This window comes from Botryllus schlosseri, chromosome 12, assembly GCF_051294905.1.
Source record: "Botryllus schlosseri isolate E-star chromosome 12, Bs_hap1, whole genome shotgun sequence".
Lineage (NCBI taxonomy): Eukaryota > Metazoa > Chordata > Ascidiacea > Stolidobranchia > Styelidae > Botryllus > Botryllus schlosseri.
In genome coordinates, this window is record NC_137247.1 from 1,846,748 (window position 1) to 1,871,966 (window position 25,219).

The 25,219-nt window shown below is 38.5% G+C and overlaps 2 protein-coding genes across 2 annotated transcripts in view; one reads left to right on the forward strand and one right to left on the reverse strand.

Moving 5' to 3' along the window:
* The window catches only part of LOC145452907 (macrophage mannose receptor 1-like), a 448,907-nt gene that overhangs the window by 418,594 nt on the left and 5,094 nt on the right, over nucleotides 1-25,219 (forward strand). The window lies entirely within an intron of this gene.
* Nucleotides 1-25,219, reverse strand: part of LOC145452896 (uncharacterized) — a 172,899-nt gene that overhangs the window by 113,958 nt on the left and 33,722 nt on the right. Inside the window, exon 10 of the mRNA XM_080331023.1 lies at nucleotides 5,927-6,118. Within this exon, the coding sequence (XP_080187149.1) occupies nucleotides 5,927-6,118 (192 nt within the window). The remainder of the gene's footprint in view (nucleotides 1-5,926; nucleotides 6,119-25,219) is intronic.

The window sequence follows — 25,219 nt, forward strand, 5'->3', positions numbered from 1 at the left end:
CCGAAGCATTTCCCTAATTTGTCCCGTTGCCGGAATTGAAACCTCGCCACCAAACCCATTATATCCTGTAATATAGGCTACATAACCACTATTTGAACAGCTTCTTGTAGGTACAGAACTTCAATATACTATTGTATAGTATATTCATATTGAAATGAACCCGAATATTTTCGGCTGACATTAGTCATAAATTGGACAATGATATACCAGCTCTTAAAGCTTGGCTATCAGATTTGGTGCATTCTTATTGCGGGTGCCCTATCGACAAGGCTGGTTTTTTGATGAACAAGGAGTGTTTCGTTGCTATCAAAGCATTACGCTCCAACCCTGTCATTCATATCACCAGTTATATTGGTGTGCCGCCTTGTCTTGTTAATGTTTCATTGTTCATGGTCGAAAATGTTTCCTCGTAAATATATATATGTAAACCCGAACAGAACAAGTCGTTTCATGACAGTCTTTCTCAGGTCGGAAAACTGGGATCCATTCTTTGGCGCATAAAATTTGTCTATACTTTTAGATTAGGATTTCACTTTGACGGTAGAAACTCTCTGCGGGTCGATCAAAATGCCGTCGCGGGCCGTATCCGACCCGCGGCCCGTATGTTGCCCGTCGCTGTGCTAGATGCTGGGCGTGATATGTTCATAAAATATATGTTTCCTCATTTTGGCGCCATAAATGTTGCGATCACACCAAAAGTATCTTAGGAAGCGTTATACGTTAATATTGCATTAGCCTCCATCAATCTTTGCCGAAATGGTTTCCGGCACTCCTCGTTCATATCAAAACGAAGACGCGAATTTTCAAGATACGACCACGTACTTCAAGAAATACAGCAGCAAGATTAATAAAATAATAAAAGGCTACCAATTCCTACATAAATAGCATCATGTTATTTTCAAGAATAATTATTATTTTGCTGTTTATCACAAGCCTACAGTTCATATTTGCACAAAACAGATGAAGGTTGCACCATAATAGAGCTAAAATTGAACTAAAACTTGAGGGGGTCCGCGAGAGTCCGTGACGCTCAAAAGGGGTCCGTGAAGCCAAAAAGGTTGAGAACCACTGTTCTAGACCAAGTGTCGGCAACCTACGGCCCGCGGGCCGGATCCGGCCCGCCAAGCGAAATCGTCTGGCCCGCGACGAAATAATTAGTTACCACAAGAATACGGCCCGCGGTTTCGTAATGAGTTCCAATCTGCAGTGCAGCACTGCTTGGAAAGACTGCGGCATTTCTCCGATATAAAGTATCCTACGTCGTATTAGTCTATTGTTACGCCATAAAACTGGTACGAAGGCGGTCGACTAGTAGCCTATCTCGTACTAAAAGTAGGAGATGGAGAATGTCTGTAGAGTTAGGCTTACCATACGTCCTCTTTTAAGAGGATTTGTCCTGTTTTTTGACTTTTTCTAAAGTGTCCTCGGAGGACGCCCTTTTGTCCTCTTTTTTGAGATTTTGTCCTCTTTTTTGAAAATTTAGGTCAGATTTAGAGCAAATTTCGAGTGATATGCCGCAAATTAGCACAGAAGTGACGCTCCGGCGGAGATTTCGGAGTGAAAAACGGTGAATTGAGCTCTGAGCGAAAAGATGACCTTTTTTTAGTCAACCATCTGGCAATGTGGAGAGAAAAACGGTATTTTGAGCTCTGAGCAGAAGTGATGACCTTTTTTTTTTTAGTCAACCGATCACAAAGTGGGAAAAATTCACCGGTTTTTGAGAATTCTACTCCGGTTTTGCATCTTGCAAATTTCTGAAAAAGTGTCCTCTTTTTACATTTTCAAAATATGGTAAGTTAAGGTTACCATATTTTTGAAACACAAATTCCGGACGATTTTAAGCGCCCACTAGCGGACTTCAAAACGAGGTATGCACACATTATCGATCAATATGACGTCACACTAGCAAAGCTTTGTCTATCGACTAGAGGTGGTCACGATTCGGTTCAGGAGTACCTGGCTGTGCGTTGTAACTTGTAACCAGGGCCGAAGCCACATTATTCAGCCCCCTCCCGCCAAAATACACACCGACCTTCTGCCCACCGTAAGATAATCGATGCAACTTCTGGGGGCTTACTATATGCATCTGGTCGTTAAATGATTTGAATGAATTATGTCGATAATATTGGTTCTTCCATATATTACTATATAATTTGATCCTCTCTGCGCCCACATGATCAGAGTTAGCGGTAGAGCTGGTGGAGGATTATGACTTCGAAAATGCAAGGAGCGTAATTGTACATCGTTAAGTCATGTTCATGTCAAACCGATAAGTTTATTTATCAGCCTAATGCCTGTGCGAACTGCACCACTGAACTATATAAGCACCGCACATCTGGTGGTTTCCAACCTTTCAAGGTCGCGACTCCATTTCTAATTTGAAAATGTTCCGTGGCCCAGCTCAAAATTTGATAAGTCGATTACTAATTAAGGTCGACACATTAACCCAGACTTACCCACGGCTTATTTTAAAAGCTGATTACGTCCAAAATCTTCGCAAACCCCAGAATAAAGGCAAACTACCCTCATCAGGTTTAGTACCACTATCTTTGAATACAGCATTCAAGCGGCCTAAATGGTAACTATGAACATGCCGTTATCTTGTAATTGCGATTCCAATTAGACTTATTTCTCTAAATGAATGTTATTTTTATTTATTTTTGATCGCGGTTTTTGCGAAGATGGTAGCCCCATATTAAATCCAACATATGTGATGATAAATCGCGCCTAGCGCGAAGAAAAAAATTATTGTAGCTTAAATATGCCCAAAAATAATATTGTTTATGTTGATTTAGGAAAACATTATGAGTTTACTTAAAAATTCCAGACATTTAGGCATATTTTAGAAATTCCTCCCGGACGCAGTTTTAACAGTGAAATTCCGGACGTATGGCAACCCTAGCCTATGTAGAGTAGACTAGACCAGTGTTTATCAAGCCGGTGTATCGCGCAACCGAAGGTATACCATACTTTTTTAAGGGTTTCCCACTCAGATAGGGTGCGACAATAAAGGCGTCGTTCCTCTGCTCAGACGCAATGACAAAATCTCAAACTTTCCCTGTTTCGTTATAGATAACTAGCCTCCGTATGTTAGTCATCTGTATTTTATTTCACCAGAAGACATTTTACGCCAAGACAACAAACCTGAATAGCGTTTTGGACACAATGGTGAAAGCTTATTTTGTCTCACGAACTGAATCACCGACCGTTAGCCTACCTCAGATATTACTAGAAGCAGAGCATCGATATGGCGATGTCTTGTATATTTGCCATGTTCGCGCATTAAGTCGAGAAGCTATCCTTGCACGAGTGTATGAACTGAGAAATGAAATAGCAATTTTCCTTGAAAATACAAACATCACCGACTCATAATCTTGTCATCGCAAATGGGTATCTAATCTTGCTTTCGTAGCACATTTAACGTCACATCTAAACAAATTGAATTTGCAACTTCAGGGGGAATCAACTAAATACATGAGATGTTGAGACGCATTCGAAACAAAACTGCGACTCTGGGAAAGTCAACAGTACAAAGAAAATTATGCTCACTTTCCTATACTGCAGGAGAGTAAACCTAGTACCAGCACTATATATTTGTAACTGTGATATACGAAATTTAAATACTGAATTTCCACTCGCTTTTTCGACATTCGTTCTGTACGAAATAAATTCTGACTACTCAGTACTCCGTTTAATGTGGACGCCAATACCATTGCCAGAAAATTTCAAATGGGCCCATTTGAAATGCGATGCAGTTGAATTGAATGACAAATTTCATACAAAGAGCATATCGCTGAATGACTTTGACAAAGAGTACTTCCTTGATATGGGTGTTCATCCCAGCTTGACCAACAATGCAAAAGAAATGGCATCGACCTTTGGTAGCACGTACGGGTCGTACGCATGTGAACTATAGTTTTCAACAATGAAATTCACGAAGAGCAAGATATGATCACGTATTCCTACGCCCATTTAGAACATGGCCTGATTCTTGCTTCATCTGACTGGTTATCAGAAGTTGAAAACCTTTCACAAAGCAAGCTGCGCCAAGCGTCACATTTATCCTGCGTTGTTGAAGTGTAAATACATGTATTTTGCTCTTTTTCTGATTTGTATGATTGAGATTGCAGCATTGTAGGGTAATCTGCCGACGTGAGCGTTAAATATAGCATTAAGAAAAATTCCGGCCCGCCAAAATGTTGTGCACTCGAAATTGGCCCGCGGCTATCAAAAGGTTGCCGACCCCTGTTCTAGACTGTTGAACCAGTACCATATTTATGACTTAAAAATCAACGGCAACTTTACGCGTTTGAGTAGGCTACTATATTCCAAATTTGAAATCGAAAGTTTCATATTCTCGCAAGACTCCTTAATGTCAGTTGTACCAGCTACAAGGATAGAAGCACATTGATTTTTATGGTGCGACAAAACAGCTTTTAGGCTTGATGCATAAATAAAGAGGCGCTATTCACGATTCCCAATGTCTCTATCAGACCTTGAACATCGACACAATAGACTAAAGAGTGTTCGCCGGCAAAGAAGAGTGTGTATTCGCTATCACGATGCATATACCAAGCAAAAGTGGTATCAGTGCCAAGTAGGCTATATGTTTGGCTTTCAATCTAGAACCTACAATAAGAGCAGATTCATTTGGCAAATTAAAATTTATGACGCAGTTATTTAATTCAGCTTGATTCAACTTTATATAGCTTCTGATCACCATCACACACATGCTGAGAACATTCTTCAAATAACGACACATCACCGAGAGAGTCTTCTTCAAGTGCTGGTAAACTTTTGAAGGCAATGGAATTGTAACATCTGGTCCATGAGAAATCGGTTGCATTGCGCAAGTCAAATTGGATATTGAGATTTATGCTGATTTTTGACATTAAATGAAAAACAAAACATGAGCAAAAGTAACAATCTTTTCCATGTCTAGGTGGCTCTCTCCAAACCATATTGGCAAACCAAATGGTAAATATTTATATTTTCGAATGCTTCAAAGCCTCAATGTCGCTTTATTATTCATTCAGTGAGCTGTGCAGTGTGCATATCTCATCTTCACATCACCTAGGCCCAGATCTGATTTCAGTTTTCTGATGTCTGATTTCAAAGACTACTCCAAGTCGTTTCGACGCCTTCCCCTATCTTTTCATTGTATCGCAGTTTTGTATTGTTTTGGAAAGAAGAAAATATTATTAAATTGATACTGATATCAAAAACTAGGCCTAGATAATGACTTTTTTACATACTTATAAAAAGTTACTTTTACTTCTACTAGAGTAGAAATTGACGCCTTTAATTCTACTTCTACTTGAATAGAAATTGATGTTGTTACTTATATTTCTACTTGAGTACATATGGTAAGTACTTCGACCACCTCTCATGACGTCACAATGATGATAGCTATGACCAAACAGCAAGGAATACGTCACAAAACAGGCTGTTTTAGCACTATACTGCAAAAATTTAAGTCATAGATCATAAAAAATCCTGACGTGAGAGAAAAAATCGAATTCATATTCGCAATCAGCCTACGAAAATTGACTAAATAGTAATCAATTTGACCACAAAACAAAAATCATGTCGACCAGTGTAATATACATAGCAGCTCCTCTTTATGAATGACTAATTCCGAACATTTTACGATATACTTTTACTCGGATATAGAGTGAAATACTAGGTGCATCGCCAACGTGAAGAACCTTACCTCTTTATGCGCGATTTATCTTTAAAAAATTTAACACCAAGCAGATTTCATATATTGCATATAACTAATACAATGGTTACGAAGACGTTTATATTCCTTGTTTTGCACGTTCCGTACATTATCATATATCATTCGTGTTTACTCTTTGTAAGTGACTTGAATAATTATGCCGATGAGACATTATCTCAATTTAGAACTCTGCCATTTGCTTACCTTGTATTTGGTTATATACTCCACTGGTACATTTGTAGGCTTTTCCCATCTTATGTAACATGTATTTGAGTTGGATTTTGAGACGGTTAAATTGGCTACTCGTTGCGGCAACCCTAGACTGATATGTCGGGTGTGGTTGCTGACCATATAATATTTGTTGCATTTGTTCTTTTTCCGCAGACAAGGCATCACCTGCAATATATGATTCGTTACCTGTGATCTTTAGTGATTAAATACGCTTTTGGAAGTCGGGGAGATGTGGTACCGATGAGACAGTGGGACCGAAAATACTTGAAAAATTATCTGTGATAATCTCATGATTACTGTACGCGAATTTGTCTACATTTGCATGCTGGCAGAATCTTTCCTCGCATGTGACATATGATTTATGTTTTAGGGGTGTAAAATGAATTTGGATCGACGTTAACATTTTATATCGCCTTCCACGCTAACAAACCAGCCATCAATTTTATTGTGAAGTGTAAAGCTTGTATCAAGGTATATAATGCCACATATTTTTTAATTCAATACCATCCTCGAGTTGAATATTGTCAATTCAATTACAATATTCATAGGGTTGGGTACCTATTGCACAATAGCCAAATCAAGCAAAATAGTAGGAACAACTAATGACTTGACAACAGAAATACGTCTACATATATAGAGGCTGCAATTCATAGTTACCTGTGGTGTTTTATTGCTATAACGAGGTATTTGAAAGTGAAAATGTCGATTCACGGGTAATATATGTAGGGGCCATTAATTTTTTAAGTTTCGGCGTAAATAGAAACGTGATTTTACACCAACATATAAATCTATTTTATTCGTGAAGGTGGCGACGAAATATTCTTCATTGTTTTGCTGTAGCTTAGATTATAGTACACAACAAAACAAGATGAAGAATTTGAGTTTTTTAGCGTGTGTCTCATGGGTCCCATGTTCGTGTTCCTTTGGACCCACCGGGTCGGAACGGATAATACGTTCATAAATATTTTTGCAAAAGGCGGATATACATGTAAAGTAAATGTCTGCGATATGTAGAGCTTACATCAAAGTGCTGAGCCAGCAAAAAATCTGCTATTATCGGCTGAAAATTTGAGGACCAGAGATCATTTTACAATTTTCAATCCATCGGTACCACATCTCCCCTACAGAATTTCACTATTGCAGTAAGCAATACGTTCATGTTGCTAAATTTACTCGACTCGAAACTTTTCTCTGGCTCTCTTCAGGAGTGAATGCCTCATTTACTGGCGTCCGCTCCTGGTGAGAGTCAGTCGAATAGCTTCGAGTCGAATAAATCTATGGAATCATGAAAGTATTGTTTACTGCAATTCAGTGCAGTGGTTCATAACGCGGGGGCGTTCGCGAGCATGAAGGAGGCGTTGGCCATGAAATGGGCGATTGCGGGGCGCCTGGTCGGCGAAGGTTTAGAAAAAAAAGATGCTGCGTAGTGTTGAAACGAATGGTGAATACAGCAGCCAAATACGCAGTAAAATGAGACACCGATTCAGTCAAGACAATATAGGATCGGTCTGTCTATTCAATCAGCTGTACCGGAAAAGTCCGTTGTTATACTTGACAATGTTGAGCCTGCCCATCAATGAACTGATTCAGCAGTCGGCAGAAACTATAGAAATGTGTCGTTCATTGTGTAATAAGAGAACTACGAAGTATTTGAATAGTTATTGCAACACAGTGATAATAGGCTTTCTAAGGAGGGCTGCCTTAGGCGTTTGTAATCTCTGCTTCAAACGATCGTGAAATTTATAACACTGTAGCTTGTAATATACGGCAAAGATTGCCCCTATAATTGATAATATTTTCGCATCGGTGATAATAATGGAGAGTCCGTTTACATATATCAGGAACAGACCTAGATTGATAACAGCAATTAATAAGAGAAAGCTACCATCCCTTAATACAGCATTGCTAACTAAATATCAGGGATGGTGTGAACGTAGGGTTACCATATTTTTGTGAAGCAAATTCCGGACACTTTTTAGCGCCCACTAGCGGATTTTAAAATGAGGTGTAACTCATTGACCGTCAATATTACGTCACACTGGCATAGCATTGCCCATCGACAATATAATACACTATACAGGAATGGAGTGGAACATAGGTCATGAATTAGGCCATCTGTAATGTTAGCTCTGGTGATTGCTACTTGCTAGGGTGTGCAATAGATTCCTCCACGGGCCGGATGAAATCATCTGGCGGGCCGTGTCTGCCCTGTCAGGATTGTGATTAGCAGTCCTGCTATACTGTTAGGTCGGTGGGCTATCGGTATATGTGTTTAAATCAGATCCGAAACAACAATTTCTTTCTCCTCCTCCCCCCCTCCCCCCTTCCGCACAAAAAGCACCGATCTTGGGCCCACCATAGGATAGTCGATATAACCTGTTGGGCACTTACTATATGCATTTGGCTGTTAAATTTTATGTAGGAATTCTGTCAATAATATTGATTCTTCCATATATTAGACTACTGTCAAATGCTCCAGCAGGTTGCACATCCGGTGATTTCCAATTTTTTATGGTCGCGACCTCATTTCACAGTTGAAAATGTTCCGTGGCAAAGCTCAAGATCATCGCGATCCCCAGATAAAGGCGAAAGACCCCAAGATTTGGAACCACTGTCTGTGATTGAAACATCCAATTGGCCTTAACCTGTAACGGGTGAATAACTGCAGTCACGTGCCGGGGTTTTCCCCGCACATGTTTTCGGTGTCGGGCCCAGGAAATGTGTGGTTCCCGAAGGATTGTCTTTTAATTTGTTTACATTCTTTTCGTTTAGAGCGAGTTAAATTATTGTTAACCGTTTCCAATAAATATCATAAACCGTTTAATGATTGATATAAAGATGTCAAGAGAGACGTGTTAGCATCAAGACCGCTGAGCAGGCTTACATGTAGCAGTCTACAATCGACTCCAATCGTCTAAAGTAACTGTCACATTAAAGTTAACAATAACAACTTTCGACCAAGAAGAATACATGATGACACATGCTGCCAATATAAGTGCAATGAATTTGCAACAACAACCCATGATGGCACATGATGTCAATGTAAGTGCAATGAATTTGCAACAAGAACTCATGATGGCACATGCTGCCAATACAAGTGCAATGAATTTGCAACAAGAACCCATGATGGCACATGCTGCCAATACAAGTGCAATGAATTTGCAACAAGAAACCATGATGGCACATGCTGCCAATACAAGTGCAATGAATTTGCAAAAAGAACCCATGATGGCACATGCTGCCAATACAAGTGCAATGAATTTGCAACAAGAACCCATGATGACTCAAGATGTCAATGCAAATATCATGAAGCTGCAAATGATGGTCAAGAACCTACAACAGCTATATTTAGAAGTGGAGAATCTCATGCTTAACAAAGAAAATAGAAGCTTGGTGATATCGAAATCAAGATTAATTGACAAAGTCTTTGATGAGTATTCATGTACAAAGAACATTTGTGTCAGTCTTCTCCATGAAGATGGAGATCAGACAGTGAAGATCAAACTTGAGTATGAAAATGAAGTCAAGGCATTTCAAGAAGCCAAATTACATATCAATGATTGGATGTATGAAGATATGAAGGATGACGTTCAGGAATGGTGTAAGAGATCAACTAATATCAAAAAATCTGACAGATCACACGGATCTAGTCTTTCATCACTATGTTATTCATCTACTGCAACAAGAAGGATAGAAGCTATTGCCTTGAGAGAACTTGCAAAATTGGAATTATCCCAATTACGAAAAAAGGTTGAACTAGAAACCAGGCAAAGAGAATTAGAAGCCGAACAAAGGGCTGTGGAATTACAGCACAAATATGAAGCAGCATGTTTGCAGGCAGAGATATGGGAAAACGCTGATGAAGAATATATTAGTAGAGAAACTAAAGGAGTGCCGAAGCCGATGAATACCACTGCGAAATCCATGAGTACAGCTGAAGGTAACATCAAACATTCCTTCATTCCAATGAGTGATGACATTCCACCAATCGATCCTATGAGCCTAATTCCTCAAAAGGAGGACCATGAAGTTGAAAGTTATATCATGAACAGTTCACCGTCCAAAGCATGTGTCTCAAAAGAATACGATATCCCTGTTCTATCTGCACCTGCAGTACAACCACAAGTTTCAATGTCAGTAAATAATACAAGTTTTGCTACTGACTTGGCAAATGCAATAGCCTCTGCTATGAATGTTCCAAAAATTGAAATTATGAAATTCAGTGGTTCCATCACCCAATATGCGCAGTTCAAAGAGTCATTTCAAGTAAATGTTGTAGAGAAGATATTTGACAATGGAAAACGTCTAGCATTGTTGCAACAATACTGTGACGGAAAGCCAAAAGAATTGATTCAGCATTGTTCCATGTACCCACCAACTGAAGGCTATGCTAAAGCGATGGAGATTTTGGACGAACAATATGGTAACCCGATTGTTATTTCACGAAAATTTCTTGATGAATTAATCAGAGCACCTCCTATTAAATATGATGATGCTGGTGCATTAAATGACCTTGCGAACAAGATGAAAGAGTGTTATCTCGTTTCACTACACTTGAATCGGGTTCAAGATTTGAATACCTTTGATAATATTGTGAAGTTATCATGTCGACTGCCAACAAAATATCACAGCAATTGGGAAGATGTGGCAGCTGAATGAGAAGCTAATCAGAAAGATGTTACATTTCTTGATTTGCTAAGATTTGTGACAAAAATAGCCAAGATTGCCAATTCGTCAATGCATCAGGCAATGCAATCTCAAAAGAATGATGACATGGGTAAACAACATATCCACAAGAAAGTATACTCACATGCTACCCATGCGGTCATTACCGACAAAGAACAAGAAACCTCTACTTATAAGAATGTGCCAAGAACAAGAAACTACAGTACATGTCCATCATGCTCAGGTGATCATATAATAGCTAGATGCAAGATATTCATCGACAAACCGACTGCAGAACGTGTTGCGATTGTGAAGAACGCAGGGTTATGCTGTAATTGTTTAATACGAGGACATATTGCAAACGTATGTAAAAGTCAATCTAGGTGTGAAGAAGCCGATTGTGGTAAAAGACATCATACCCTTCTGCATCTACATCAATCAGAAGAACAAAACTGAAAGAAAAAGGGAGGAAACAAATCCAGTTTCAAATGCCAAGATTGCAAGTACAAATATTAATGAGAAACGAAATCGTTCCCGTGGCGTATATCCGAACATTGTTCCTGCAAGGATATGTGCAGATGGCAAAGAACTTGAAGGACTTCCCATGGACTATTGAGCCGTCCCATTGCCAAGTTTTGTTTAGTACAAAAGTCAAGTGTTTGAAATTGTATTCACCCATACTATTGTTTAGACCCGATGTTCTGCGATATGCACATCTGAGGGGGAGAATGTAACGGGTGAATAACTGCAGTCACGTGCCGGGGTTTTCCCCGCACATGTTTTCGGTGTCGGGCCCAGGAAATGTGTGGTTCCCGAAGGATTGTCTTTTAATTTGTGTATATTCTTTTCGTTTAGAGCGAGTTAAATTATTGTTAACCGTTTCCAATAAATATCATAAACCGTTTAATGATTGATATAAAGATGTCAAGAGGGACGTGTTAGCATCAAGACCGCTGAGCAGGCTTACATTAATGTAGCAGTCTACAATCGACTCCAATCGTCTAAAGTAACTGTCACATAACCAACTCTAGGGATATACCGTTAGTAGTATATAGGATCGGTCTGGGTGTGCCTGGGGCTCTTATGGGTGCGGTCGCATGCTAACGCGAAAACCGGGGGTGGCATGCTAACCTTTTTGACCCCCCCTCTCGGTCGCATGCTAACGTTTTCAGGTATAGGCTCCGGTCGCATGCTAACGTTTTCGGGTATAGGCGGCGGCGGCATGCTAACGTGAAAACTCGTGGTGACATGCTAATGTTTTTTGGTATACGTGCGGCGACACGCTAACGACGATGTGTCTGTCATGTATTCTTACGCGATATGTGGTGACTCGCCATGTGTTCTTATGGGTGCGGTCGTGATTCGTACTTTCAGACATCTCTCGCGTGGTGTTGAATAGTCACCAACAATAACCGCGCAAACGGAAACGTGGCTTGCAAGAGGATTTACGCAGTGCGTGCGACAGACGGCGATTCGAATATCAACAATAACTGCGTTCGCAAACTAACACTTCAAAAAGATGTGAAATATTTGTAAAATCCTACGATCGCTCACAAGATACCACTTCCGGCATATCGATCTATCGCTCAATACACAACCGAAGTTGAATTATAATTGAATGCGTAAATTTATCACCTCGGCATCAAAATTCGAAAACAACAACTTGATGCTTTATGTTCTCACTCTAATTTCATGATAAGTGTAATAAGTGTCGAATAACAGATACACCACCGGCGAGACTTGGATACCAACAAATTGTCACTTATTTCTATTCTAGCCGTAATCCTTTGTGAAGTTAACGCTTATTCAAAAAGGTGTGAAATATTTGCAAAACCCCGCGATCACTGACAAGATAATATCTCGGACATAACCATCTTTCACGACTTGGTGTCATAACCATACCGATCGCTCACGCGGTGAAATTTTAGTAATCAGTTTGTCACAGAACTTGATTTCGCTGGTAAGATTTAACAAGTAACGAATAACAGACCGCGGTAACTTGAATAGCGACAAATTGTCACTTATTTCCGCTCTAACCCTAATCCTCTGTGAAGTGAACGCTTATTCAAAAGGGTGTGATATAATTTTAAAATCCAACAACCACTCACCGGATAATGCTTCAGACATAACAATCCCTCATGTCCGCTCACAAGGTAATATTTCGGTAATTAGTTTGTCCCAGAACCGTCGCAGACAGTGATTCGAAAACCAACAATTTGTCACTTGCCCGCGATCGCTATATGTTTCACACCTCTCGAATAGTCGCTGACTTTAGTTGCGTGATAAGATCCATGAAAATATTCAATCAATGTGTTAGTTTGTCAATTCGAAATGAAACTTACTACACAAACCAAGTTGATTCGTATCTGAATGTGTTAATTCGGTACAACTCTAAATATTTTGAGAAATCTTTTCGCGATCTTTTGATTCGACCATTACTGACACCGACTTTCAGCCACATCGAATTATTCGCACATTCCACGCCGCTGTTTTCACACTTATAGAATCAATACCAACTATAATTCTACAAGAATCAAGAATCACAAGTATGTGCAATATACAGTTATTGTCTTTATCAACATGAAATCAAACTCTTAACAAAAACACGCATCTTATCACTCGTCAACTCTATCATGAAAATCCTTGAATCCTTATTATCAAAAAATGTTATAGCGCGGCGTCGGAATCCATTCGTGGGATGTACTAAAGGTAAATCCAGATAATCCAAAATGAAATATTTGGACTTTGACATATTCTGAATTGAAATAGATTGACAAACATGACTAACAACTTTCAACCCAGTCATATTTAGAGATTATACGCGCATTGATTCGAAACAAGTAATGAAACATTACAACTCTATTCGCGACCTGTCTTTACGTTTGTCAAAGAGAGTTTCAAAAATATTACCACTATGACATCTCAACATTTAACATCTTGCCATCAACAAAAGAGTAAAATACAAAAACCTTGTCAAGTCAATCCGTTTGTAACTCACCAAACCAAAGCAAAAAGTGTCCATACGAAAAGTAGACAAGACTACGCAAGTAATCACTACAACCCACAAACATATCATGTTCGGTTTTAGGCATATACCACCAACTCGTCTTTTTTGTTCAACTGTAAAAGTCGTTACTATGCCGCAAGACAAAGAAATTACTATGCGGTATATTTTGTAAGACAAAAGTAATTACTTCTCGGTGTCGGCGACTTGAAGTTAACATAATATATTTGAGTATACGACATTTGAAAGTATGACCATCGTAGTTTCTTACAATCGAACGCAGGTGTTATATCGAAAATTATCGTGATGTAAACATAAGGATTGTCACATTGATTTGACATATGAGATTTTGTAATAGTTGATCATTACTTTATTATTAAATTATTCGCGTTAATTAGACCCGGCGTTGTGGTAAAGGTTATTATGACAGCAACAAACTTTTCAGTACCGTTGTTATTAACATATTGAGTTGTAAAACTATGCGTGTCTGAAATGTTCTTGAATGGAAAATTATTCCGCCTCGGTACATATCACCCTGCGTATCGCGGATATCAGAAAATATTTTACAAATGTAATTGTCTCCACTAACCAAGACTAAAGATGAAACAACAATTTCGTTTGCTGATTAACAACCGGTACAATACTTTATCATCATAATCCGCGGTGAGAATTGAAACACTTTCGCGCATTACCCGGGATCAAGGTATCACACTAGGTGAATTGACATACCGCCGCTTGAATAATACCTAATCCGTTCGCACCATTTCACATACTTTGATCATTACAAAAGTAAATTGTGATATGTTTGTTAGATGCATACAATTCAGTTAGAAATGTCTGGTGCACAACAATAGTAATATCAAAAAAGTACTTGCTACACTGTTATTTGCTAAACGTGTTTTGCATTGTTGTTCATTTGTAGTATTGATTGAAATTGTTCTTGAACCCTCAAATAATAATTCCTGCCATGAAACCAAGTCGCTGAAAGTCGTTACCATCACGAAGATACAATGTGTACGATGCTTGTCAAATGTATCCTACCTGGCCAACAGAAAACAATTTTCACTCACTCGAAATGAAACCAATGTGATGGTCTCCATTCGATATGTTGTTTGTGTCAAATACTTTGCAATGAACACATTTGCGTGGTTGAGCTTTACATCATCAAGCTGTTATTTGTAAATCAAGATTTCGGTAAACTTGTAAATGTATCGTTTAACTAACCGACATTTAGTGATTGGGGAACATACCAGACGATACACATCCATCTCGAAATACTGCATTGATCTTAATTTCCATCATCGTGATAAGCGAAGTACATTTGTTTCGAATTCATAACAATAGGCTTTTTATGACATGATAAATTATTGACAAGTTCTGCTTAAAAGATTGGTTGCATATCACTAAAAATAATATACCACACATATTATTACTGTTACTCCATTCATCGGTATTTTTTCCGTTGTCGATTTTCAAACGAGTAAAATTTATTACTTGAGTTGCTCTGCTTACTATATTTAAATCTAAACTCGCCCGTCTTTCAACAACAAACAATGTTAAAAAAGTATGCAATCAAACACAACAAGTTTTACGATACCAATTATTATCCCCACATAACCCATTTCTTACCGAAGACATATGAAATATATTCATGTTACACGAAAATATTCGCTCATGCTACAAACCTGTACAATGGTTGGTGCTTTCAAACTGTTTCGACACCTCAAGAACTTTATTGTCTGAATGGTTGTTCATGTATCGTAATAATCAAGTAGTTCAACACAGAACTAGTATTAACAGAAACACCAGAGTTGTTTACACAAAAGTTTGTATGTGTACACTATACGAATACCATGTGTAAGTCCAGCACAATTGTGTGGTATCCATACGAGTTTAGTTAACACAATTTACGACACCGAGGTCGCCTCATCTTTCGTAAGACAACAAACCAAGGTTGCAGGATATGTCCATGTCATAGCAATAAATCAGCTACTCCAACAACAGAGTACATATGTTTTCTAGTTACGGTGCTTACATCTTACACACAAATCGACCTACTTTGCTAACGAAAAGTGCTGAGTCATCAAGCGATTGCCCTAGCAACAAAACAGCTAAACGTACTATCATACAAAATGGCCGTTATAGTCACCAACGGTACATGGTACAAGTAACAAGTCTCGAGAATTCAGTTATTCAAAAAACGCGAAAGTGTTTCTATGCCAAGTCGTTATGTTGACGAAAGCGTATATTGTAGTATTATGATCGATTTGCATTCGTTGGTCACAAAATGTCACTACTCTAAATAATTATTTTTCACTCAAACACAAACGCATACTTGTCACCAATCGTTTTCATCAAGCACGAGTTCAAGAAACCTGCTACGACATGAATTCCGATTTAGTTTTACAAATATTTTATAATTGTTTGTATTAACACTATATCAATGTCATCAAGTTGAGTGTTTACGATATTAGTGTGCAGGTGTGTGTGTCATACTTGGAGGATCCGTATTACAATTGACTCGAATTGACTAAATGTAAGAAGGGTTGAAATGTTTCGAATCGATTCATAAGTGGTCTTCGTTGCGGTTTTCGTCGGACATACAGCACGAACTAACTGTAGACTCCTCTCTGTTGTGCAGCTACTCGGTAATCGAAATGCATTAACATGTAAACAACGATCTTGTTTCGTCACACCAAAAATATGTTCACTATCGCGATACTCTGCACAAGACGTGCATAGCCTTTTCACACTCGTAATAGTATACCAACGTCAAGCGATAACGTTTAACAAGACCAACGACACTGAACCCACGACGTTTACCTATGTAAAATTACCACTTTCACTTGTCAGTCCATCGTTTACCTGACTAAACATATTATTTTCCTTTGGAGATCTGACGTTTACCCAGAGTAAGAAACCATTTTCACTTGTAAATATATTTTTCCTTGGCTAACAAACCTTTTTTCACTTGGAAATATATTTTTTCTCTGGGTAACAAACCTTTTTCACTTGGAAATATATTTTTTCTCTGGTTAACAAACCTTTTTTCACTTGGAAATATATTTTTTCTCTGGGTAACAAACCTTTTTCACTTGGAAATATATTTTTTCTCTGGGTAACAAACCTTTTTCACTTGGAAATATATTTTTTCTCTGGTTAACAAACCTTTTTCACTTGGAAATATATTTTTTCTCTGGTTAACAAACCTTTTCCCCTGAGCAGCAAACCATTTTCACTTGGAAATATATTTTTTCCATGAGCAACAAACCATTTCACTCGGCGGGTCGTCGTTTACCTGAATAAAAATATCATTTTCCTTTGGAGATCTGACGTTTATCCATTGTAACTATACATTTTCACTTGGAAATCTGTCGTTTACCTGAGTACCAATACCGTTTTCACTTGGAAATATATCTTTTCCCTGGGTAACAATACCATTTTCGTTTTGAAAACTGACAACCACACCGGTCAATTTGATATTTTTTGTATATTGTTACAAAAGACAGCAACGAAAAATACACCAACAACGACTCCGATACATTTGTCTAATCAAATATTCACTCGCTCTGATGCATCCCATCAAAATCATTGGTTACTCACATACAATAACAATGTGCTGTTGTACATCGACATGTATGTTTTCGGAATTGGTGAATAAAGGGGTTTCCGATATGTCCGTGATGTCCGGGTTCGTGCTTTGGATTTTCCAGAGTCAAAACGTCTGAATAAAACACCTCCTCGACTTTGGTAACTGGTTGATACACGGATAATGGTGTTCAAAAAACGGCTGAATTTATGTTCCCCATCGCGCTAACAACTCCAGGTTACTTGTGAGTTTCCTCAGGTCTGTTTACTATATTGTGGCTTTACTGGTCAATACATGTCGCTCCAGTCAGGTGAAACCGGATCACTAATATGAGAAAGTGTGTGGGGCCTGATCCGGATATTCACTCATGAACCAACGACCAATATCCAAGTAAACATGTTACAGACAGTGTTTTGTCTCCATGAAAAATACCAATGCATACACCATCACATCAAGTACGTCACGATTGTCCACAAGTATTCGCGTAAACGAGGTGTATATACAATGTGTCGATGCACAAACATCATGGGACACAAATTCACGTTCTCAAGTCTCATCATGCGCCGACTCTGTACATTCAATGTGGGCATAGATGACACACGGCATGATACAACAGACAGTGCATTATGCATACCGATATATTCTCAGTCAAATATGTGAACCATACACAACCATATACCCTGATTTTCGCTGAATATCCACAACACCAACAAATCTGTACATTTCTTTTCCCTCGACCTCGACGATAGAGTTGTCATCCCAATGTACCAATCGAGTGTATGGTTCATCAGGTGTAAAATCCAAATCAAATGTCACCAAGGTATCGTTTTTCATTTTCAATATTTCCACTGCTGCGTCTCGTCTGTGTCGTAAAACCACGGCGTGGGGCCAGAGGAATCTATGGACAGTTACGCGTAGTCCCATATTTATTCGTGGATATGGTCAGGTAGCGTGGGTGCCCCGTTTCAATACGTAGCTGGATCAACTAGACCAAAAGTTTCCAACTGCGTTTTATAACGACATGTAGAACTACGAGATAGCACCCTCTTGCGGTGTGATTAACACGAAATCAGTCTTCAACCCACAGAGCCACACTTTGGATTACATTATCAAATCGTAATTGAACTAGAGATTCATACATACACATAATCCGTGTTTACGATTTCAATCCGGAGTCACTGCTTACGATGTTTATCTGTAGTCGTTATGTGGGCGTAGCAACATCCGACATATTCATCGCGTGAAAGATTGATAACGATGGTGATCGCCAAATACATTAAACCGAGTGAAACACTGCGGTCTCAGCGAAAAAGTTCGCAGATTAGGACGAACAATACGTGGAGGGATTGAACGAGTTACGCAACCCGATTTTACTATATGTCGAGGTCTGGATCACGATACAAGTCTACTTGAAAATACGGATAATCTTGCAAAATCAAGGTGTGAACCCGGGAAAGGGCTGTACTCGGGTGAGATTCATTTTTAACAAGTTGGGTGGAGGTGGTTCATACTAAGACCATGTTACGTCCGAATATGGATGGTTGCCTGTCTCCAAGTCATCTATGCCCACATTGAATATACAGAGTCGGCGCATGATGAGACTTGAGAACGTGAATTTGTGTCCCATGATGTTTGTGCATCGACACATTGTATATACACCTCGTTTACGCGAATACTTGTGGACAATCGTGACGTACTTGATGTGATGGTGTATGCATTGGTATTTTTCATGGAGACAAAACACTGTCTGTAACATGTTTACTTGGATATTGGTCGTTGGTTCATGAGTGAATATCCGGATCAGGCCCCACACACTTTCTCATATTAGTGATCCGGTTTCACCTGACTGGAGCGACATGTATTGACCAGTAAAGCCACAATATAGTAAACAGACCTGAGGAAACTCACAAGTAACCTGGAGTTGTTAGCGCGATGGGGAACATAAATTCAGCCGTTTTTTGAACACCATTATCCGTGTATCAACCAGTTACCAAAGTCGAGGAGGTGTTTTATTCAGACGTTTTGACTCTGGAAAATCCAAAGCACGAACCCGGACATCACGGACATATCGGAAACCCCTTTATTCACCAATTCCGAAAACATACATGTCGATGTACAACAGCACATTGTTATTGTATGTGAGTAACCAATGATTTTGATGGGATGCATCAGAGCGAGTGAATATTTGATTAGACAAATGTATCGGAGTCGTTGTTGGTGTATTTTTCGTTGCTGTCTTTTGTAACAATATACAAAAAATATCAAATTGACCGGTGTGGTTGTCAGTTTTCAAAACGAAAATGGTATTGTTACCCAGGGAAAAGATATATTTCCAAGTGAAAACGGTATTGGTACTCAGGTAAACGACAGATTTCCAAGTGAAAATGTATAGTTACAATGGATAAACGCCAGATCTCCAAAGGAAAATGATATTTTTATTCAGGTAAACGACGACCCGCCGAGTGAAATGGTTTGTTGCTCAGGGAAAAAATATATTTCCAAGTGAAAATGGTTTGCTGCTCAGGGGAAAAGGTTTGTTAACCAGAGAAAAAATATATTTCCAAGTGAAAAAGGTTTGTTAACCAGAGAAAAAATATATTTCCAAGTGAAAAAGGTTTGTTAACCAGAGAAAAAATATATTTCCAAGTGAAAAAGGTTTGTTACCCAGAGAAAAAATATATTTCCAAGTGAAAAAAGGTTTGTTAACCAGAGCAAAAAATATATTTCCAAGTGAAAAAGGTTTGTTACCCAGAGAAAAAATATGTTTCCAAGTGAAAAAAGGTTTGTTAGCCAAGGAAAAATATATTTACAAGTGAAAATGGTTTCTTACTCTGGGTAAACGTCAGATCTCCAAAGGAAAATAATATGTTTAGTCAGGTAAACGATGGACTGACAAGTGAAAGTGGTAATTTTACATAGGTAAACGTCGTGGGTTCAGTGTCGTTGGTCTTGTTAAACGTTATCGCTTGACGTTGGTATACTATTACGAGTGTGAAAAGGCTATGCACGTCTTGTGCAGAGTATCGCGATAGTGAACATATTTTTGGTGTGACGAAACAAGATCGTTGTTTACATGTTAATGCATTTCGATTACCGAGTAGCTGCACAACAGAGAGGAGTCTACAGTTAGTTCGTGCTGTATGTCCGACGAAAACCGCAACGAAGACCACTTATGAATCGATTCGAAACATTTCAACCCTTCTTACATTTAGTCAATTCGAGTCAATTGTAATACGGATCCTCCAAGTATGACACACACACCTGCACACTAATATCGTAAACACTCAACTTGATGACATTGATATAGTGTTAATACAAACAATTATAAAATATTTGTAAAACTAAATCGGAATTCATGTCGTAGCAGGTTTCTTGAACTCGTGCTTGATGAAAACGATTGGTGACAAGTATGCGTTTGTGTTTGAGTGAAAAATAATTATTTAGAGTAGTGACATTTTGTGACCAACGAATGCAAATCGATCATAATACTACAATATACGCTTTCGTCAACATAACGACTTGGCATAGAAACACTTTCGCGTTTTTTGAATAACTGAATTCTCGAGACTTGTTACTTGTACCATGTACCGTTGGTGACTATAACGGCCATTTTGTATGATAGTACGTTTAGCTGTTTTGTTGCTAGGGCAATCGCTTGATGACTCAGCACTTTTCGTTAGCAAAGTAGGTCGATTTGTGTGTAAGATGTAAGCACCGTAACTAGAAAACATATGTACTCTGTTGTTGGAGTAGCTGATTTATTGCTATGACATGGACATATCCTGAAGCCTTGGTTTGTTGTCTTACGAAAGATGAGGCGACCTCGGTGTCGTAAATTGTGTTAACTAAACTCGTATGGATACCACACAATTGTGCTGGACTTACACATGGTATTCGTATAGTGTACACATACAAACTTTTGTGTAAACAACTCTGGTGTTTCTGTTAATACTAGTTCTGTGTCGAACTACTTGATTATTACGATACATGAACAACCATTCAGACAATAAAGTTCTTGAGGTGTCGAAACAGTTTGAAAGCACCAACCATTGTACAGGTTTGTAGCATGAGCGAATATTTTCGTGTAACATGAATATATTTCATATGTCTTCGGTAAGAAATGGGTTATGTGGGGATAATAATTGGTATCGTAAAACTTGTTGTGTTTGATTGCATACTTTTTTAACATTGTTTGTTGTTGAAAGACGGGCGAGTTTAGATTTAAATATAGTAAGCAGAGCAACTCAAGTAATAAATTTTACTCGTTTGAAAATCGACAACGGAAAAAATACCGATGAATGGAGTAACAGTAATAATATGTGTGGTATATTATTTTTAGTGATATGCAACCAATCTTTTAAGCAGAACTTGTCAATAATTTATCATGTCATAAAAAGCCTATTGTTATGAATTCGAAACAAATGTACTTCGCTTATCACGATGATGGAAATTAAGATCAATGCAGTATTTCGAGATGGATGTGTATCGTCTGGTATGTTCCCCAATCACTAAATGTCGGTTAGTTAAACGATACATTTACAAGTTTACCGAAATCTTGATTTACAAATAACAGCTTGATGATGTAAAGCTCAACCACGCAAATGTGTTCATTGCAAAGTATTTGACACAAACAACATATCGAATGGAGACCATCACATTGGTTTCATTTCGAGTGAGTGAAAATTGTTTTCTGTTGGCCAGGTAGGATACATTTGACAAGCATCGTACACATTGTATCTTCGTGATGGTAACGACTTTCAGCGACTTGGTTTCATGGCAGGAATTATTATTTGAGGGTTCAAGAACAATTTCAATCAATACTACAAATGAACAACAATGCAAAACACGTTTAGCAAATAACAGTGTAGCAAGTACTTTTTTGATATTACTATTGTTGTGCACCAGACATTTCTAACTGAATTGTATGCATCTAACAAACATATCACAATTTACTTTTGTAATGATCAAAGTATGTGAAATGGTGCGAACGGATTAGGTATTATTCAAGCGGCGGTATGTCAATTCACCTAGTGTGATACCTTGATCCCGGGTAATGCGCGAAAGTGTTTCAATTCTCACCGCGGATTATGATGATAAAGTATTGTACCGGTTGTTAATCAGCAAACGAAATTGTTGTTTCATCTTTAGTCTTGGTTAGTGGAGACAATTACATTTGTAAAATATTTTCTGATATCCGCGATACGCAGGGTGATATGTACCGAGGCGGAATAATTTTCCATTCAAGAACATTTCAGACACGCATAGTTTTACAACTCAATATGTTAATAACAACGGTACTGAAAAGTTTGTTGCTGTCATAATAACCTTTACCACAACGCCGGGTCTAATTAACGCGAATAATTTAATAATAAAGTAATGATCAACTATTACAAAATCTCATATGTCAAATCAATGTGACAATCCTTATGTTTACATCACGATAATTTTCGATATAACACCTGCGTTCGATTGTAAGAAACTACGATGGTCATACTTTCAAATGTCGTATACTCAAATATATTATGTTAACTTCAAGTCGCCGACACCGAGAAGTAATTACTTTTGTCTTACAAAATATACCGCATAGTAATTTCTTTGTCTTGCGGCATAGTAACGACTTTTACAGTTGAACAAAAAAGACGAGTTGGTGGTATATGCCTAAAACCGAACATGATATGTTTGTGGGTTGTAGTGATTACTTGCGTAGTCTTGTCTACTTTTCGTATGGACACTTTTTGCTTTGGTTTGGTGAGTTACAAACGGATTGACTTGACAAGGTTTTTGTATTTTACTCTTTTGTTGATGGCAAGATGTTAAATGTTGAGATGTCATAGTGGTAATATTTTTGAAACTCTCTTTGACAAACGTAAAGACAGGTCGCGAATAGATTTGTAATGTTTCATTACTTGTTTCGAATCAATGCGCGTATAATCTCTAAATATGACTGGGTTGAAAGTTGTTAGTCATGTTTGTCAATCTATTTCAATTCAGAATATGTCAAAGTCCAAATATTTCATTTTGGATTATCTGGATTTACCTTTAGTACATCCCACGAATGGATTCCGACGCCGCGCTATAACATTTTTTGATAATAAGGATTCAAGGATTTTCATGATAGAGTTGACGAGTGATAAGATGCGTGTTTTTGTTAAGAGTTTGATTTCATGTTGATAAAGACAATAACTGTATATTGCACATACTTGTGATTCTTGATTCTTGTAGAATTATAGTTGGTATTGATTCTATAAGTGTGAAAACAGCGGCGTGGAATGTGCGAATAATTCGATGTGGCTGAAAGTCGGTGTCAGTAATGGTCGAATCAAAAGATCGCGAAAAGATTTCTCAAAATATTTAGAGTTGTACCGAATTAACACATTCAGATACGAATCAACTTGGTTTGTGTAGTAAGTTTCATTTCGAATTGACAAACTAACACATTGATTGAATATTTTCATGGATCTTATCACGCAACTAAAGTCAGCGACTATTCGAGAGGTGTGAAACATATAGCGATCGCGGGCAAGTGACAAATTGTTGGTTTTCGAATCACTGTCTGCGACGGTTCTGGGACAAACTAATTACCGAAATATTACCTTGTGAGCGGACATGAGGGATTGTTATGTCTGAAGCATTATCCGGTGAGTGGTTGTTGGATTTTAAAATTATATCACACCCTTTTGAATAAGCGTTCACTTCACAGAGGATTAGGGTTAAAGCGGAAATAAGTGACGATTTGTCGCTATTCAAGTTACCGCGGTCTGTTATTCGTTACTTGTTAAATCTTACCAGCGAAATCAAGTTCTGTGACAAACTGATTACTAAAATTTCACCGCGTGAGCGATCGGTATGGTTATGACACCAAGTCGTGAAAGATGGTTATGTCCGAGATATTATCTTGTCAGTGATCGCGGGGTTTTGCAAATATTTCACACCTTTTTGAATAAGCGTTAACTTCACAAAGGATTACGGCTAGAATAGAAATAAGTGACAATTTGTTGGTATCCAAGTCTCGCCGGTGGTGTATCTGTTATTCGACACTTATTACACTTATCATGAAATTAGAGTGAGAACATAAAGCATCAAGTTGTTGTTTTCGAATTTTGATGCCGAGGTGATAAATTTACGCATTCAATTATAATTCAACTTCGGTTGTGTATTGAGCGATAGATCGATATGCCGGAAGTGGTATCTTGTGAGCGATCGTAGGATTTTACAAATATTTCACATCTTTTTGAAGTGTTAGTTTGCGAACGCAGTTATTGTTGATATTCGAATCGCCGTCTGTCGCACGCACTGCGTAAATCCTCTTGCAAGCCACGTTTCCGTTTGCGCGGTTATTGTTGGTGACTATTCAGCACCACGCGAGAAATGTCTGAAAGTACGAATCACGACCGCACCCATAAGAACACATGGCGAGTCACCACATATCGCGTAAGAATACATGACAGACACATCGTCGTTAGCGTGTCGCCGCACGTATACCAAAAAACATTAGCATGTCACCACGAGTTTTCACGTTAGCATGCCGCCGCCGCCTATACCCGAAAACGTTAGCATGCGACCGGAGCCTATACCTGAAAACGTTAGCATGCGACCGAGAGGGGGGGTCAAAAAGGTTAGCATGCCACCCCCGGTTTTCGCGTTAGCATGCGACCGCACCCATAAGAGCCCCAGGCACACCCAGACCGATCCTATATACTACTACCGTTAGCTTATAATGGCGATTACAATCAGAGTTATTTCAGTAAATGATGGTTATTTATGTTACTTTTGATTGCAATTTTTGGAGAGGGTGGTGCCTGGTGCTCATACTAATATCATTATACGTTTCATTAACTCGCGGGAGGCGCCAAGAATAATTTTGAATAGCATAAATTTGCTTGAAGATAGAATTGCTTATGTTGATTTACGAAAAACATTTGAGCCTGCTTCAAGCCTTCAAAATTCCGGACATTTAGGCATATTTCAGAAATTCCTCCCGGACGCAGATTTTTCAGTGAAATTCCGG